This window comes from Lactuca saligna, chromosome 9 (assembly GCF_052625555.1).
Source record: "Lactuca saligna cultivar CGN05327 chromosome 9, ASM5262555v1, whole genome shotgun sequence".
Taxonomy (NCBI): Eukaryota; Viridiplantae; Streptophyta; class Magnoliopsida; order Asterales; family Asteraceae; genus Lactuca; species Lactuca saligna.
Window position 1 is genome coordinate 162,430,010 of NC_136425.1, and position 15,948 is coordinate 162,445,957.

General features: G+C 37.9%; 1 protein-coding gene across 1 annotated transcript; it reads right to left on the minus strand.

The window, feature by feature from the left end:
* Positions 1-6,363: 6,363 nt before the first annotated feature.
* On the minus strand, positions 6,364-8,301 carry NADK3 (NAD(H) kinase 3). Its single transcript, XM_078974321.1, has 5 exons — positions 7,864-8,301; positions 7,282-7,527; positions 7,118-7,198; positions 6,896-7,047; positions 6,364-6,807 (listed from the first exon to the last, which is right to left on the minus strand). The coding sequence occupies exons 1-5, from the start codon at positions 7,957-7,959 to the stop codon at positions 6,432-6,434; spliced, it is 951 nt and encodes a 316-aa protein (XP_078830447.1). The 5' UTR covers positions 7,960-8,301; the 3' UTR covers positions 6,364-6,431.
* Between the last annotated feature and the right edge of the window lie 7,647 nt (positions 8,302-15,948).

Sequence of the window (15,948 nt, forward strand, 5' to 3'; positions counted from 1 at the left end):
AAACCAATCATGGCAGGTTTCCTTTATGCATGCAAATTATACACATAAAAGGATCGAATAAGGTTTCGAGTAAAAGATTCTATCCTAGGACCACAACTAGACAAGGAACAGGAAATAAGGCCAAATCAATCATTCTTAGGCTAGTAGCTCTTAACCGTATACAAATTTAAAAGCATACACATAGCAAGTTCCATATAATCAACAAAGATCATATATTGGTATAACATGGCTAACATATTGGGGAACTACTTACTTGGCTTGGATGATCATGCGCTGTCACACCCCCAAACTGGAACGGCGGAAACGTTCAGGGGTGGAGGACGTCATGCTAGTATCACAATGCATGCATCATAGTAATCAAAGTAACAAACAACCATTGTATAAATATTAAAGTGTTTACATGTATTCGATTCACAAAAGATTTACTCCAAAAGAAAATAACAAAACAAAGACATGAAGCTACTATGCTCCATCTTTTGAATCTCTGTGCGTTTACCTGTCTACTAGTTTCCTGAGAATACATGTTATTTTGAAAGAGTAGATAAGCATTTAGGCTAGTGAGTTCATAAACATTTTTGTTATAAAAATTATACTCTAAGTTCCTTTAGAAAAGTTCGCCCGTTCCTCTAGAAAATCCTATATTTTCTGATGTGATAAAAAGATAAATAAAATAGACTCAACAATTCCTTCTATGAGTACTTAATGAATACAAGTTATATACAATCTAGATCAAACAAACGATCGATTGTGTGAATCTTCCCCAAGCCCACAACCAAACAAGGAACAGGAAATGAGGCGGAGGTCACACATTCCATTATTAGTTGGATCTTCATTGTATAACCCTGGCGTATTCACCAGGTGCTTATGGAGTTAACTGTGATAGTTCTTTTATATTTGAATAAAGTATTCCTTAAGAAAATCATATATTTTCTTTAGTAAAAATGGAAACCACAATAGTTCCTTCTATAGTCACTTAGTTTATACTAGCTATATATAATCTAATATCAAACGGACAGTTAAATGTGTGAATCTGCCCTAAGCCCACAACAAAACAAGGAACATGGAATAAGGCGAAAGGCACACCTTCCACTGCCTATTGGATATTAATTATAAATAACCCTGATGTATAAATTAAGAATTATAGGATTAACCATTTAAGGTACTTTATGTTAAACAAGTTTAATAATACCAATTAAACCTCTTATAAATAAGTTTCTACTTTCACTAATCTCTATTGTGAAACGTTGTTTTCGGTAATAAATGTTATTGTTTTCTGAAAGATCCATCGAAAATTGTTTAACTTAAAAGATTGATGTTTACCATAGAAAATCCTATATCTTCTATAAAAACCGACTAGATGTCTATGTTGTTCTAAGTTTGAAAAACACCAGTATACTCCAAATACTTACTACAATGATGTCTAGTTTTGTTGTTATATTAAACTGAATAAATACTTGATTGTTTTGGATACTTGATATGATGGTACTACCCTCCTATAATTACCTAATACATACGAGTTGTATATAACCAAGATCGAACAAACAGTTGAATGGGTGAATCTACCCTAAGCCCACAACCAAATAAGGAACAAGAAGTAAGGCGGAAGGCACACATTTCACTGTCTATCAGACTTCAGTTTTATCTAACCCAAAAGTATACATTGGGTAATCATATAGTTAGTATCCTTTAAGATTGTTCATGAAAAGTATGTTACTACGTAAATATATCGTTGTTATCTATTGTGAGTTTTACGACCATACTAATTGGACCGGTTAACCACGACGTATTGTAGATGTCGAAATGAATATGACATTTGTCACCCGCAGACCTGCTTGTCCGGCTATAGCTAACAGTGAGGTGTGGGATTGTCAATCCCGTATAGATCTATTAAAAAACTCACGCTCTCCCTCCAGGAGACTCTGGTCGCAAGGGTAGACTTCTATTGTATTTATGTAAGTACCGAAGACGTGTCTCACAAGCTAGATTAACGACTTTACAAGTAATAATGTGGAAAACCCTTTTTATAATTAACACATAAGTTTATAAAAAGATCCTTTTATTCCTTGGGCTAAACTTATTAAAGTTTATAAGCTCATTTCTATGTTTTATTCAAAGTTTCATGTTCTAAATATAGTTTTTTTATACAAAGACATAATAAGCAATTTATATTTTATAACACAACATTTCTTGTGTTATACTTGTATCCCCCCCCCCCCCCCCTAAAACATTTAAAAAGTTGGAAAAATACATGGGGGTATGAACTCACCTTATGTGGTGATTTAGTTGAAGATTAGATATAGGATGATAAGTTCCACGAACGATGTCCCGAGATACAAATGAGTCCTAATTAGCATATTATTACACATATATGTATATAGTTAGTGAATTAACTACAAAGGTGCTTAGGAAACAACCAAAGATGCAAGAATAAATCACCAAAAGAGTGTTAGAAACAAGTTAATAGGCTGAAAAGGTGTTCACGGCCCTAAGGAGGGTTCACGACCCAAGAACACATGAGTGTTCATGGCCCATGTTGAAGGGTTCACGACCCAAGAACATGAAGAACACTTGAAGATTTTGTGGATTGGTAAGTGTTTGAAGGCCCTTTGTGGTATACTAAAGATATATAAAAGAAAAGGGGTGTTTAAAGGAAGAAGAGGGTGTTCTTGAGGATGATACTTGAGAGAGAATGGGTTGAATCACAACCAGAAGAAGAATAATGATAGAAAAATGAAGTGAACTCATATATATAGGGAAGTGATTGCGGCAGAGGAGTTCATGGGCGTGAACCGAGGGTTCATGGTTTGAGGCTTGATCACGGCTCGGTGTTCACGGTTCGAAGTTCTTGGCCCCTTTTACGGCTGCGAAGGTTTATGGTCAATGCGAAGGTTCTCGATTCTTTAAGGCTTTTCCTTCCAAACTAAAAACACACAAGATACAAGGCTTTAACACTTAAAATAACTAATCTAAATTAAGATAATGGAAAGAATAAGTTTGACCAAAGTTGACTTTATAAAATTTTCGGGTTGTCACACACGCGTTGCACTCTCATCTTTTCATTTCTTTTAAAGCCTTTTATGTTATTTTTGAAAACAATTTTACCATTTCCTTAGTTTGAGTCTTGACACACCTGAGGGTGTACCCGAATCCCTCAAACCAAGGCTATGATACCAACTTGTAACGATCCAAATTTTAAAAGAAAATTTTCATTTTTAGTTAATCAAACAAATTTGCATAAACCATGAAATACCAATATAATTGTTCCAAATCCACATTCATTACAACTTTATTTAAAAACATCGGAGCGTCCCATAACATATCAGTGAGAGAAAGAGTGTACGCCGCGCCATCACACCTTTCCCTTACCCTTGGACTTAGATGTACCAGAAACAAATCTGTAAATGGTAAGCTGAAAACTTAGTGAGTTCCTCAGATCATACCCACACACAAACCACATACAACATATCATACCAGCTAAAACAATTATACATAAGCCATGCATACAACATATAAGGAAACCATGGAAACCTTCCAAGGTCTTACTCCAAACACCACAGGAAACCCCCACCTGCTCTGGACTAGGCGCCAGTATAACCCCCACGTGGTCTTGGCTAATTTCCTCGGTAACCCCCACACGGTCTACACAAGTCATGCAATATCACACGAGCTAACAAATCTATATTCTAAGAATCCTCGGAAACCCTCCAAGGACTTATACTATATGCCATGAAAACCTCCACATGGTCTTAATTATGCTACCTCAGGAACCTCCGAGGGTCTTTCATACAAATGTCCTAACGACATATCACATAACCAACTAACAATCCATACAACAATAAATAGGCCGGCCTTCGTGCCTTAGACCCATTGGTATGGTGAGAAGACTCACCTCTGCCTGCTGAATGCGAAAGCTGCTCTCCTAACATCCCGTAACCTCCCGTGCTGAATAATAATATTAATCAATGTTAGAACTTTACTTAATCAAAGTGAACCCAACCCCTAGTCCTTCCAAAAAGGCCCAATTATCCTTTCTTTGCTAATTGGCCCAAAGTCCACGTCCAAAATCATTAATGGGCATCTTGGCCCAATAAGACCCTACCATAACACCAATGGCCCAATACTAAATAAAATGACCCACTATTCTCATAATGCAACCAAGTCCAATAACCAAATGAGGTCCACCAGCTCAAAGGCCCAAAACATATCCAAGCCTATCTGTGATGCGTACGCTTAGCGTACCACCCTGGTACGCGCAACATACTAGAGTTCGGGGACTTACGCGCAGCGTACACTGGGTTACACCCTGCGAACAAACAAATTAAGCACTTTTTCCATTAAGTGCTTAATACTCGATTCTTTTACGTCCAAAATTCAGATCTAAGCTTATTAACACGGCCTAGGGCATAAAGTTGGCAACTTTATGCCTTTGCATGCTTCATATGTTCCCAACACCCCCATTAAGACCTTTCTAAGGTTCTTAACCCATGCATGAGGTCAAAACATTCACCAAGACTCCATTTTTATGTTGACAAAAGACCAAGGGACCCCAGATCTATCATTTCCATCCTCTGGGGTTGCTTAACTCACAAGAGGAGGTCCAAAATCAACCAAAGGAACAAAACTAGAAAACCTTAGCTAAATCAAATGAATAAGATGGCAAGGTCCAGGCTTTATACCTCCAGAAGCTTCTCAAGGTCGACTATATGCATATTCTTGAAGCCAAATGACACTTCAAGCTTCCTTGACAACTTCTCCTCCTTGAATGAACACTAAAAAGGACCACAAAGCACTCTTAAAGCTCAAAATGCACTCACAAATGGTATTAGGGTTTCCATAGACGTTTGAAGGTGAAGGAGGCTGTTTAGGGTAAGGCTCAAATGAGTTAAGGATGTATATATAGGTCTTAAGTTCGGATATTAGGGTTTTGGCCCTCTGTTGCGTACGCCCGACATACCACGCCCGACATACCATTATGCACGCCCCGCGTACGCAAGGCTCCTTCGCGATCCTTCTCCCATAGTACGCTAAGCGTACCCTTAGGTACACCCAACATACGAGAGGGACTATTTTTGCCAATTAATTCATTTTCAAGGGTTTCAAAGGTGTACTCGATTTGGAGTGTTACAAAATTGGAGGCTAAAGAGGAGAGATGAGGAGAATGATAATTTTCGGTTTTCACTCTTAGAAAATGGATGGCCAAAAATCATAACCCTTAGAGGGTTTATATAGGTGACTAAGGGATGCTATGATAAGGCAGTTTCCTTAGATAAACCTTTATCCCTTTACTTCCTCCCTAAGGCATCCAATGCTCCTTAATGCCCAAGGAAAACCCTAGAACCCCTTCTAGAATTATTTATTTTGATTTCTAATTAATTTATTAATCATATAGTAAATTAATAAACCAATCTCTCTCTCTCTCTCTCTCTCCAAAAATTATTCCAGTCCATTACTAGGTTTGATGGCAACCAAAAAAAAAAACTTTGCTAATAATTCATGATTATACTAATTTAGTTATTGACTTAGACACCTAATCCAACACTAGTTCCTTTACATAGAGATCAAGGTCCGAGATTAGGGTTTAGACTAATTGCGGCCACGCGTCGCGGCACTCACTTAGTCGGATCGTGACTAATGACTTGGCACGCGCCACGTTCTTCCGATAAAAGCTTCACGAACTAGGGTTTTACTAAAACCCATCTTACTCATTTTCCTTAGAATTACCAATTGAACATAAAAAATAGGTGTTACCATGGTATGACCTTATAATGTGATATATGATCCTATGTGTTATAACTCTAAATGTTTAACTATTATTTGAGAATTAACACGTAAAAATCCTGATAGTTGTAAATATAAGAGGTATTTGTGTCCCGAAAATGGATGAAAATTTTAGTGATAACCATATTGAAGTGAAATCGGCACCAACAATATGTAACTGTTTCTGATTCAACATTGGAAATAGTGATGGAAAACCTATCATGATGAGAGTAAATCCAACATATATTATAAATAAAGAAAGTGTAGGAAATTTCAAAATCTCTTGCAATAATATGGAAAACGAATTGCCTTTGAAAACCTATCCCCAAGAAGAAGCTTTATGGAAATAAGTTATAGCTACAAAGACTTCAAAGAATGTCAACCTCCAATCTATGTTAGAACTATTAATGTGTTGATGATTTTATTGTATATACATACACACAAACATATATGAACACCCATGACAAATTTTTCACCTACTTAAATCATTCACTCACATCATACTTCAATGTTTTGAAGTGTTTTTTAGTTATGAAACAAACATAAAATGTTGTAGCAACTATAAACCATCAAAAAAACATTCAACTTATTGAAAGTAAAACACAATAAAGTAATCATTTTTATATCATATACCAAAACTCAATTGAATTAGCTACAAAAATCCAATCATCCACTCACATCTTACTTGTTCCTAACAAATGATGAGGCAAAAAGATTTTCAAACATGGAGCACATGAAGATATTTGAATGGAATCACCATGTTGAACATTATGAACAATATGAGCACCATCAATGTAGATTAACCCTTCATTTGTTTGCCAATCAATATCCATTGATTCTTTAGGCTTCACTAATCCATGCATTAATCTCAAATGCTCTTGTGTCACTGAAATCGGTTCTCTTACCATGTATTGAAGATCTTTAGATGAAACAGACATTGAGTGTCCACCAGCTGATAGCATTGCAGCCGTTGATCCAGCAGCAGTTGACACTCTCAGACCACTAGATCGACAGTTGACCAGCGGTTGACTTGATCCCTGTTTTCTAATTCTTTAAAAAAAAAGTCAAGAATAAGTGGAAGAACATAACATTAACATTAACTTAACTGTATTTGAATTTGAATTTGATAGTTATATACCTGAATGAGAACCTAGAAACAGCTGCAGGATTTGGATCTGATATCAAAACATCATTAAGAGCATATAGTGGAAGTAGCTCTGAGTTCACTTTAATAGCCATTCTTGATAGCTCAGTAGGAGTCATTCCATTCTCCAAAATGTTATTTAGCATCTACAAGATCAAAAAATATTTCAGAAACAATCATTTTTTTTGTGTGTGTGTTTACTTAATTGTAATCTACCTGTTCAAAGTTTTTGATAGTTGCTGCACAAAGAAAACCAGTGCTTCTTGTTGCATCAAATTCATCACCGAGTTCTTCCACCTAATAGTTTCTCAAACCAATAAGCAAAATAAGCATTCAAGAAATTAAATTGCTGTTATAGTATTTACATTTTACACACAAACCTCTTGTGGTTGAGTGGGGTCAGAGTTTAATCCAAGTAATGGAATTGAATCATTCAAGAAATGACTTGCACTTAGAAGGGTTCCATCACCACCAATGGTAACAACAAGATCAAAATTATGAATTGGTTGAGAGAGATGACTACGAAAAACAGCATCCCATTCAATGGATTTTCTTCTTAAGATATCTTGACAGAAATCTATGGCAGCTTTATGAACTCTGCATCTGCTATCGATAAATTGTAACACCTGCAAAGTTTGAAAGAAATGTTTCAAGAAAGTCGCAAAAGCATAATAAGGGATGTGGAAGATCAAAGAACGTGAATGTAAACGTTGTTTGAGTTTTGACATTGGTAATGGAAGATTTATGAGTCGTAAATGACCTACGGAATGAAGGTGGGTGATGAAAGCAATCAAAGAAACATAACTACGATGGTCGGTGTTCACTGGGGTATTTTATCAAACACTTGATCTGCATTAGACCCTGATGGTTTATCCCGAAAAAAAGTACAACGAAGGCCAATGAACCAAGACATTGTTGAGTTAAGATCATCGAAATCAAGAAAAAGAATAGGGGAAATTAACCTTAGGGTTTGTATTGCGACGAGGGACGCCGGTTGATTGATGTAACGAGTACACATCCAAGGGCTTTAACAGCAGCAACAGTCGCCTTCTTCCCATATTCCTAATCGGGTCTGTATTGGCGGGAAGGAAGAATAGTATTGTAGACCTCAGCCAACTGTTAATTCGTTTTAACTGCCCTTCAATTCTGGCAAATCGTTACAGAAAATAGCAACAGTCGTCTTCTTCCCATATTGCTAATCGGGTCTGTATTGGCGGGAAGGAATAACCAACCGAAAGGAAAGATTGTAGGCCTCAGCCAACTGTTCATTCGTTTTAACTGCCCTTCAATTCTGGCAAATCTTTACAGAAAATGATGGTTAGAGATAGAACATGGTTTGGAATAGATATTAGATAACTACACCGATCTAACATTTATATTGACATGTTTCGAAATAAATTATAAATTGAAAAATACATTCTAACACGTCGAAATAAATCATAAATTGGAAAATACATTCAACACGTTACTATATACTACATGTTTTTTCTCCTAACTATTTTTCTTTTAATCATTTTTTTAAAGCTAATAGATCGATTTGAAATCGAATTTGGGTACAACCTATATATATATATATATATATATATATATATATATATATATATATATATATATATATATATATATATATATATATATATATATATATATATATATATATATATATATATATAAACCAAAAATTACATCATTTAAAAAATGACAAAAACACAATCTCAATTCAAAAATATAAATAAATTGTTCAAATAACATGTAAAATGTTTAACTTCGATCTGTAACACTCTAAATTTTCAATCAAAATTTTCATTTTTAAAACACATAAAACTCAATGTCACTTTTCTCAAAAACCACAAATGTATCAATTGTCAAAACACAAATCAACAAAACAACTAATAGTATCCCATAATCCTCAAACATAAACTCGAACATGTGTGTACAATGAAACCGACGCCTTCCCGTGATCCTGAGAAGTATCTGAAACACATATCACACAACATGATAAACACAAAGCATAGTGAGTTCACCAAAATACCATATACATAAATAATAAGCCTCCCATAGCTATAGCTCGACATGGACCCTCCGGTCATGCGTCTCGGTGAGGACCCTCCGGTCTCACGGCTCGGTGTGGACCCTCTGGTCATGTGTCTCAGTGAGGACCCTACGGTCTCACAGCTCGGGTTGGACCCTCCAGTCATGTATCCCAGTGAAGACCCTCCGGTATCACAACTCGGTTTGGACCCTCCGGTCCTAACTCAGTAAGGCACAAAATAATATAGCATATATCACAAAGACAAAATGCATAATACCACATAACTCTGTATAAGCACATAGGACCCTCCGGTCAATAACTCAAATAAGACCCTTCGGCCACATAGTATTACCACTCAGGTAAGTATAGTGAGAAGACTCACCTCGTAAGTAAGCAAGTAGATCTAGTACCCCACGAACCATCTAGACTCTGCCTACATAATATAATTATCTCTAACAAGCACTTTGTAATAACCACTTCGAGATGCTAAGCTAACTCCTCCACTAAATCTAAAAAAGGGTGAAAAGACCATTTTACCCATCCATGGTCTCCAAGTCCACAGTTGACGAAACCCTAAAAGTCAACGTAAGTCAACGCTCAAATCAACAGTCCATGTTGACTAAACTCGTCGAGTGCATCTATGCGACTCGTCGAGTTCCTTCGTTTTCTCTCAAGTGTCAGGAAAATCCAACTCAACTCGTCAAGTTGTCTCATCAACACGTCAAGTTGTAGTGCATCCAGTCTATCGGGGAAAACCCTAGTTGACTCGTCGATTTGGCTCATGTACTCGTCGAGTCCTTCTAGACCAATTCTCGTTTAGATGATTCTAAGCAGAAATAGTTTCCTAAACTCTAGATCTATTCTCCCAAGGCTAAAATACCACGTAAAGTTGCAAGCTTTACGTACATGCATGACATCTAGGGCTCGAAACGCCATAATAAGCTCTATATGGGGTTTAATGCATAAAAGCTTGTCGCTAGCTTGATAAATCTTGGATCTTTGGGTTCAAAGGACCTCATATTGTCCAGATCTAAAGTCTCAACTCCATGGAAAGCTCAAACAACTCTAGAACTCAAAGAAAGATGGAAAAAGCCCTTAAACTCCCTAGAAAAGAGATCTAAGCTAACAATGAGCAAGGTGGTAGCTTTTTACCTTTACACAAAAGCTAGGAATGAATGAACACATGATCCAAGAGCTCCCTCACGTCCAAACCTTTTGCGCCTCAATCTTCCTCCAAAAATACACTAAAACTGCAATATTAGCCTCTCTTTCTCTCACACAAGGATATAGCTTGATTAAGGTTTCTCTCAGAGTGTTAAGATGATAAGGGAGGCGGAAATGAAGGCTTAAGGTCCTTTAAATAGGACAAAAACACTGAAAATTAGGGTTTTCTCACTTAACACCTACTCATCGAGTTGGGGTCCTCCAACTCGTCGAGTAGACTCTAAAAATCACGCGGCCATTAACTCCTCTACTCGGCGACTTGGGGCATCCAACTCGTCGAGTTGCTCTGACATTATGAATGTAAATTAATTAAATATTATACCTGGGAGTCAGGATGTTACAATTCTCCCCCATTAGAATCAGACTTCTCCCTCGAAGTCATCATCTAGAAACAACTATGGGAACTGTTCCTGCATCTCAGACTCCGGCTCCCAAGTCCACTCGGATCCCTTCTGATGTTGCCATTAGACCTGAACCAAGGGCACCTCTTTATTCCTCAAGACCTTGACCTTCCTAACCAATATTGCTATCGACTTCTCAATGTAATTCAGGTGTTCTTCAACCTGAATTTCCTCCAAAGGGACCATTTCCTTCTCATCGACTACACACTTCCTCAGCTCGGACACATGGAAGGTGTTATGAATCTGGCTCAACTTTGTGGGAAACTCCAACCGATAAGCTACCTTACCCACTCGATCGATCACCCTGAAAGGACCAATGTATCTACGGCCCAGTTTTCCCCGCTTCCTGAATCAGATCACCCCTTTCCATGGGGATACCTTCATGAGGACAAAATCTCCAACCTGAAACTCTAACTCTGAATGTCGCCAGTCTGCTTAACTCTTCTGGCAATTTTGGGCCATCAATAACCTCTGTCTGACCTGCTGGATCTTCTCTGTCATCTTGAGGACTATCTTAGTACCCTCCATCACTCTCTGCCCTACCTCTCCCCAACAGATGGGAGTCCGACACCTCCTCCCATATAAGAGCTCAAAGGGAGGCATACCGATACTAGAATGATGGATGTTGTTGTATGAAAACTCAGCCAAGGGCAAGTACGCGTCCCAACATCCAATGAAGTACATAACACATGCATGTAGCATGTCCTCGAGTGTCTAAATCGTCCGCTCGCTCTGCCCATCTGTCTGTGGGTGATACACAGTATAGAAGTGCAACCGGGTACCCAAATCCTCATGAAATTTCTTCCATAACCTAGAAGTAAAATGCACATCTCGATCTAACACTATCGATGTCGGCACCCCATGTCGTGCCACCACCTCTTGAATGTAGATCTCGGCCAATTTCTCCGTAGAAGAGCTTTCACTGATAGCCAAAAAGTGAGCACTCTTCGTGAGCCGATCTACAATCACCCATATCGCATTGACACCCTGTGTGGTCCTCGGTAATTTGGTGATAAAATTCATGTAAATCTATTCCCACTTCTACTGGGGAATCTCTAAAGGCTGCAACGATTCATGTGGACATTGGTGCTCCGCCTTGACCTGACGACAGGTCAAGCATCTCTCGACTACCCATGCCACATCTCACTTCATGTAAGGCCACCAATAATCCTTTTTTAAGTCCAAATACATCTTGGTGACTCCCAGATGGACCGAGAATCTCGACCTATGGCTCTCATATCCGCTCACGGTGTGACAACCAGAAAATTTCTATCTTGTACAAACCATTCACTTCAATCAAAGTCAGACTTGTTTCTGCTAACTTTTAGCACTGTTTAGAGTCTGTTTGAGCATTCTAATCTTAGTACATCAAAGGAATGAGTGAAAGGAAGTGTCAATTTAGGTTTTAACCTAACAATCATGCTTTAAACTTCATCATGTGGAGTTTACGGCCACACCATGTGAGTTTACGGCTATAAACACATGGTAGCCGTAAACCCATGCTATATAAATGATTTTCCATCACTTCTTCCTCATTCTTCACCTTTCAAGCCTAGAAATCGGATTTCTCTCCCAAGGATCATACTACTTTTTCTTCCAATCTTCAAAAATGTAAGTAGTCTTTCCATTTTCAACTTAATATCCTTCCATATCTAGTGAATATACATGATTTCATCCATGAAATCTCTTCTTTTGGATAGATCATCAAGTGTTCTTCATTTTGCCAAGAACACCAAGAAGACACTTAAGTGTTTTGGGACCATAATCACCCTTACAAGCTTCTAATACATAAGTGCACTACCCTTAGCTTGTTATATACTTGAATCACTTTTTAAGAACCTTGAAAACATCAAGAAATCAAGAACAAAAGGGTGTTTACGGCCAAGGAAATCTCCCTTGGCCGTAAACCCTAATTAGTGGTGCAATGCTGCCATAACTCCTTCCTAAGCCTTGGAACTAAGTCTAGAACACTTTAAGGAAGACTATAGGACCTTAACACACAAAATGGTACAAGATACCATGAGTTTACGGTCATAAACTCACTGGACCGTAAACCCATGGGTCATAAACTCATAGGGGTCTTACCATTTGGGCCATAAACTCCTATGTGAGGCCCTACACCCCTTATATGCAACCCTATGTGGTGTAACACTTCATTACAAGCGTTTCCTAGCCCCTAAGGTTGTTCCATTTCATGATTAGTTGTTGTAAACACTAATTAGATACATATATGTGTCACTATATGCTATTTAGGATCCATTGTGCTCAAGTCTTCACTTGGCACTTAGCATCCTGCAAACCGATCTTTCATTAGTGCCACTCACTATAGGTGAGTTCATACCCCTTAATCAACCTGTTAAATGGTTTTTAAATGCTTTTATGGGGGGGGGATACAAGTTGAAACATTATAGTTGTTATATCAATCACATGTGATTAATAACTATCAAACAAATGGATTTACTATGCTTTTAATTGTTTTATCAAAAAACTACTTCAAATTAGTTATCAAACTCTTTTACATGTTAAACACTTTATCAAACTTGTTCTTATGCCAAACATTTTCTTTTAACCCATTCAAACTTATATATTGTCAAAACCATGTCTAATGCTTATATAGTTATATAAGTAAGGGTTGAAGGATGTAGGACTGATAACTCACTTTATTTCATGTTCCTTGTTTGGTTGTGGACTTAGAGTACCCTGTTGTTGGTCCGAGTGTTGTTTGACCCTTAGTTATATATTATGTATATATGTATAGATATAAAGGCTTTTATCTCAGTTCAATACACTCAGTTATACAAACAACTCTACTAGTAAACTATAATAGGTATAGTTTAGGAAGTCACTACTCACTATTTCTAGTACAATGAAACATACATAGAGTTAGTTCATACATGATTCAATATATATTATGATGAAAAACTAAGAGAATATACTATTGTGAGAAACATAACGAATATACTATGATGAGAAACTAAGAGAATATACTATTATGAGAAATATAACGAATATACTATGATGAGAAACTAAGAGAATATACTATTATGAGAAACATAACAAACTTACTATGATGAGAAACAAAGAGAACATACTACATACTAGACAGAGAGAACATACATTACACTAGTACATACAATACATATACAAGAATACTATAACATAAATGTGAGTCACTACTTCGGGGCATGACATCAATGTTATGGCTCATTTTGTAACCAGAGTCTCCTGGAGGGAGAGCGTGAATTTTTGTATAGATCTATACGTGACTGATCGTCCTACACCTTGCTGCTAGCTACAGTGGGACATGCAGGTCTATGGGTGACAAATGTCATACCTTTTCGACGTCTTCGAGCGTCGTTTTTTACTAAGTCTATCAAGTATGGTTACAATTATATCACATTATACCTTAATTAATAATCGGCTTAAGGTAGTTAGTACATCAGTAGTTACTATAATACAACACTACAGTACTTTATTATTTTCCCCATTGTATTCACATTGTGATCTTCTCACATAAACGGTAATGTAAAAAGTATATTTTGTTAATGATAGTCACACTTGAGAAAATACATTTTTACAAGAAACAAACATACAGAACCTTTGATGCCTTGGTAGAAGGCTACTTTTAGTAGAAAACATAGGATTTTCTAGGAGATACAAACATTTACTACAAACTTTTACCGACTTATACATCAGATACTTAATAACGTTTTCATACAAACACTGATACTAAAATGCTTATGAACTCACTAGCTTTAAATATGATAAACTCTTTCAAAATAAATTGTATTGTTAGGTCATCAGTAGACAGGTACCGATGCCAGGTTTGGAAAAGATAGAGCATGTTCAAGACTCATCTCTTATTTATATTTATGGTGACTTATAACTATACAGAACACACTTGTATTAAATTATTTTATTAATGTAATGGATGATGTTGTTTCTTGTTTACTATCATGCTTTGTTGTGATACTATACATGATGCCCTCCGCCCCGGAACGTTTCCGTTGTTCAGGTTTTGGGGTGTGACACACGGAAGGTCATAAGCCCCCGGCTATTCGTCCCGAACTCAGAAATCTTCCCGATCACTCACTCTCTCTTACCTTTCTTTGGTCTCCCGGCCACCACCTGGGCCTATGAGATGGTATCTAAGACTAGAGTCATCACCGTCATCCTCATGCACACGTCTCAGATTGGGGTGTGACACACGGAAGGTCATAAGCCCCCGGCTATTCGTCCCAAACTCAGAAATCTTCCCGATCACTCACTCTCTCTTACCTTTCTTTGGTCTCCCGGCCACCACCTGGGCCTCTGAGATGGTATCTAAGACTAGAGTCATCACCGTCATCCTCATGCACACGTCTCAGATCGGAGCACTCACTGCTCTACGACTCAGGGCATTAGCTACCATATTAGCCTTGTTAGGGTGATATAAAATCTCACAGTCATAGTCTTTCACTGCATCCAACCATCTCCTTTGTCTCATATTCAGGCTGGGTTGATCCATAAGGTACTTCAGGCTCTTATGTTCCATGTATATGGTACACCGGAAACCATAAAGGCAGTGACGCCAAATCATGAGGGCAAACACCACCGCCCCAACTCTAAATCGTGGGTGAGATACCTCGTCTCGTAAGGCTTCAACTGCATCGATGAATATGCTATCACGTGTCCCCTCTACATCAACACGATACCCATCCCTGATATAGATGCATCACAGTAAACTATGAAGTCCTCCATTCCCTCTAGAAGGTATAACACTGGAGCTTCGCACAATCTTTGGTGAAGTGTCTCAAATGAGGCCTTGGCTTGGGCCCAGAAGTAAAAGTAACACCCTTCCTAGTCAATCTGGTAAGAGGAACGATAATATTCGAGAAATCCCATATAAATATCCATTAGTACCCTGCAAGGCCAAGAAAACTCCTAATCTCGGATGGGGACATCGGCACCTCCCACTGCATAACTGCCTCAAGCTTGGCCGGTTCGACCAAAATCTCATTTTAGTTAACAAGGTGTCCTAAGAACTGGACCTCTCGTAACAAGAAATCACACTTGGAGAATTTGGCGTAAAGCCTCTCCATCCTCAATATTCCAAGAATCTCCCAAAGATGCTCTTCGTGATGCTCTTCGGACCTCGATTATACCAAAATGACGTCGATGAACACAATCACCGACCTGTCCAACATGGGCCTGCACACCGGGTTCATGAGATCCATGAATGCTGCCGGTATGTTGGTGAATCCGAAAGGAATCACCACAAAATCGTAGTGCCCATAACGAGTCCTAAAGGCTGTCTTCTGGATATCTCCTTAAAAACTCTCATATGATGATACCCAGATCTCAAATCAATCTTGGAAAACCAAGACGCCCCCTGCAACTGATCTAATAAA

Coding starts and splice junctions, on each gene's coding strand:
- NADK3 (XM_078974321.1), bottom strand. CDS start 7,959: ATGGGAAGAAGGCGACTGTTGCTGCTGTTAAAGCCCTTGGATGTGTAC. Junction 7,528..7,863: donor GTCGCAATACAAACCCTAAG/GTTAATTTCCCC, acceptor CAAACTTTGCAG/GTGTTACAATTTATCGATAG. Junction 6,808..6,895: donor GTTTCTAGGTTCTCATTCAG/GTATATAACTAT, acceptor TTTTTTTTAAAG/AATTAGAAAACAGGGATCAA.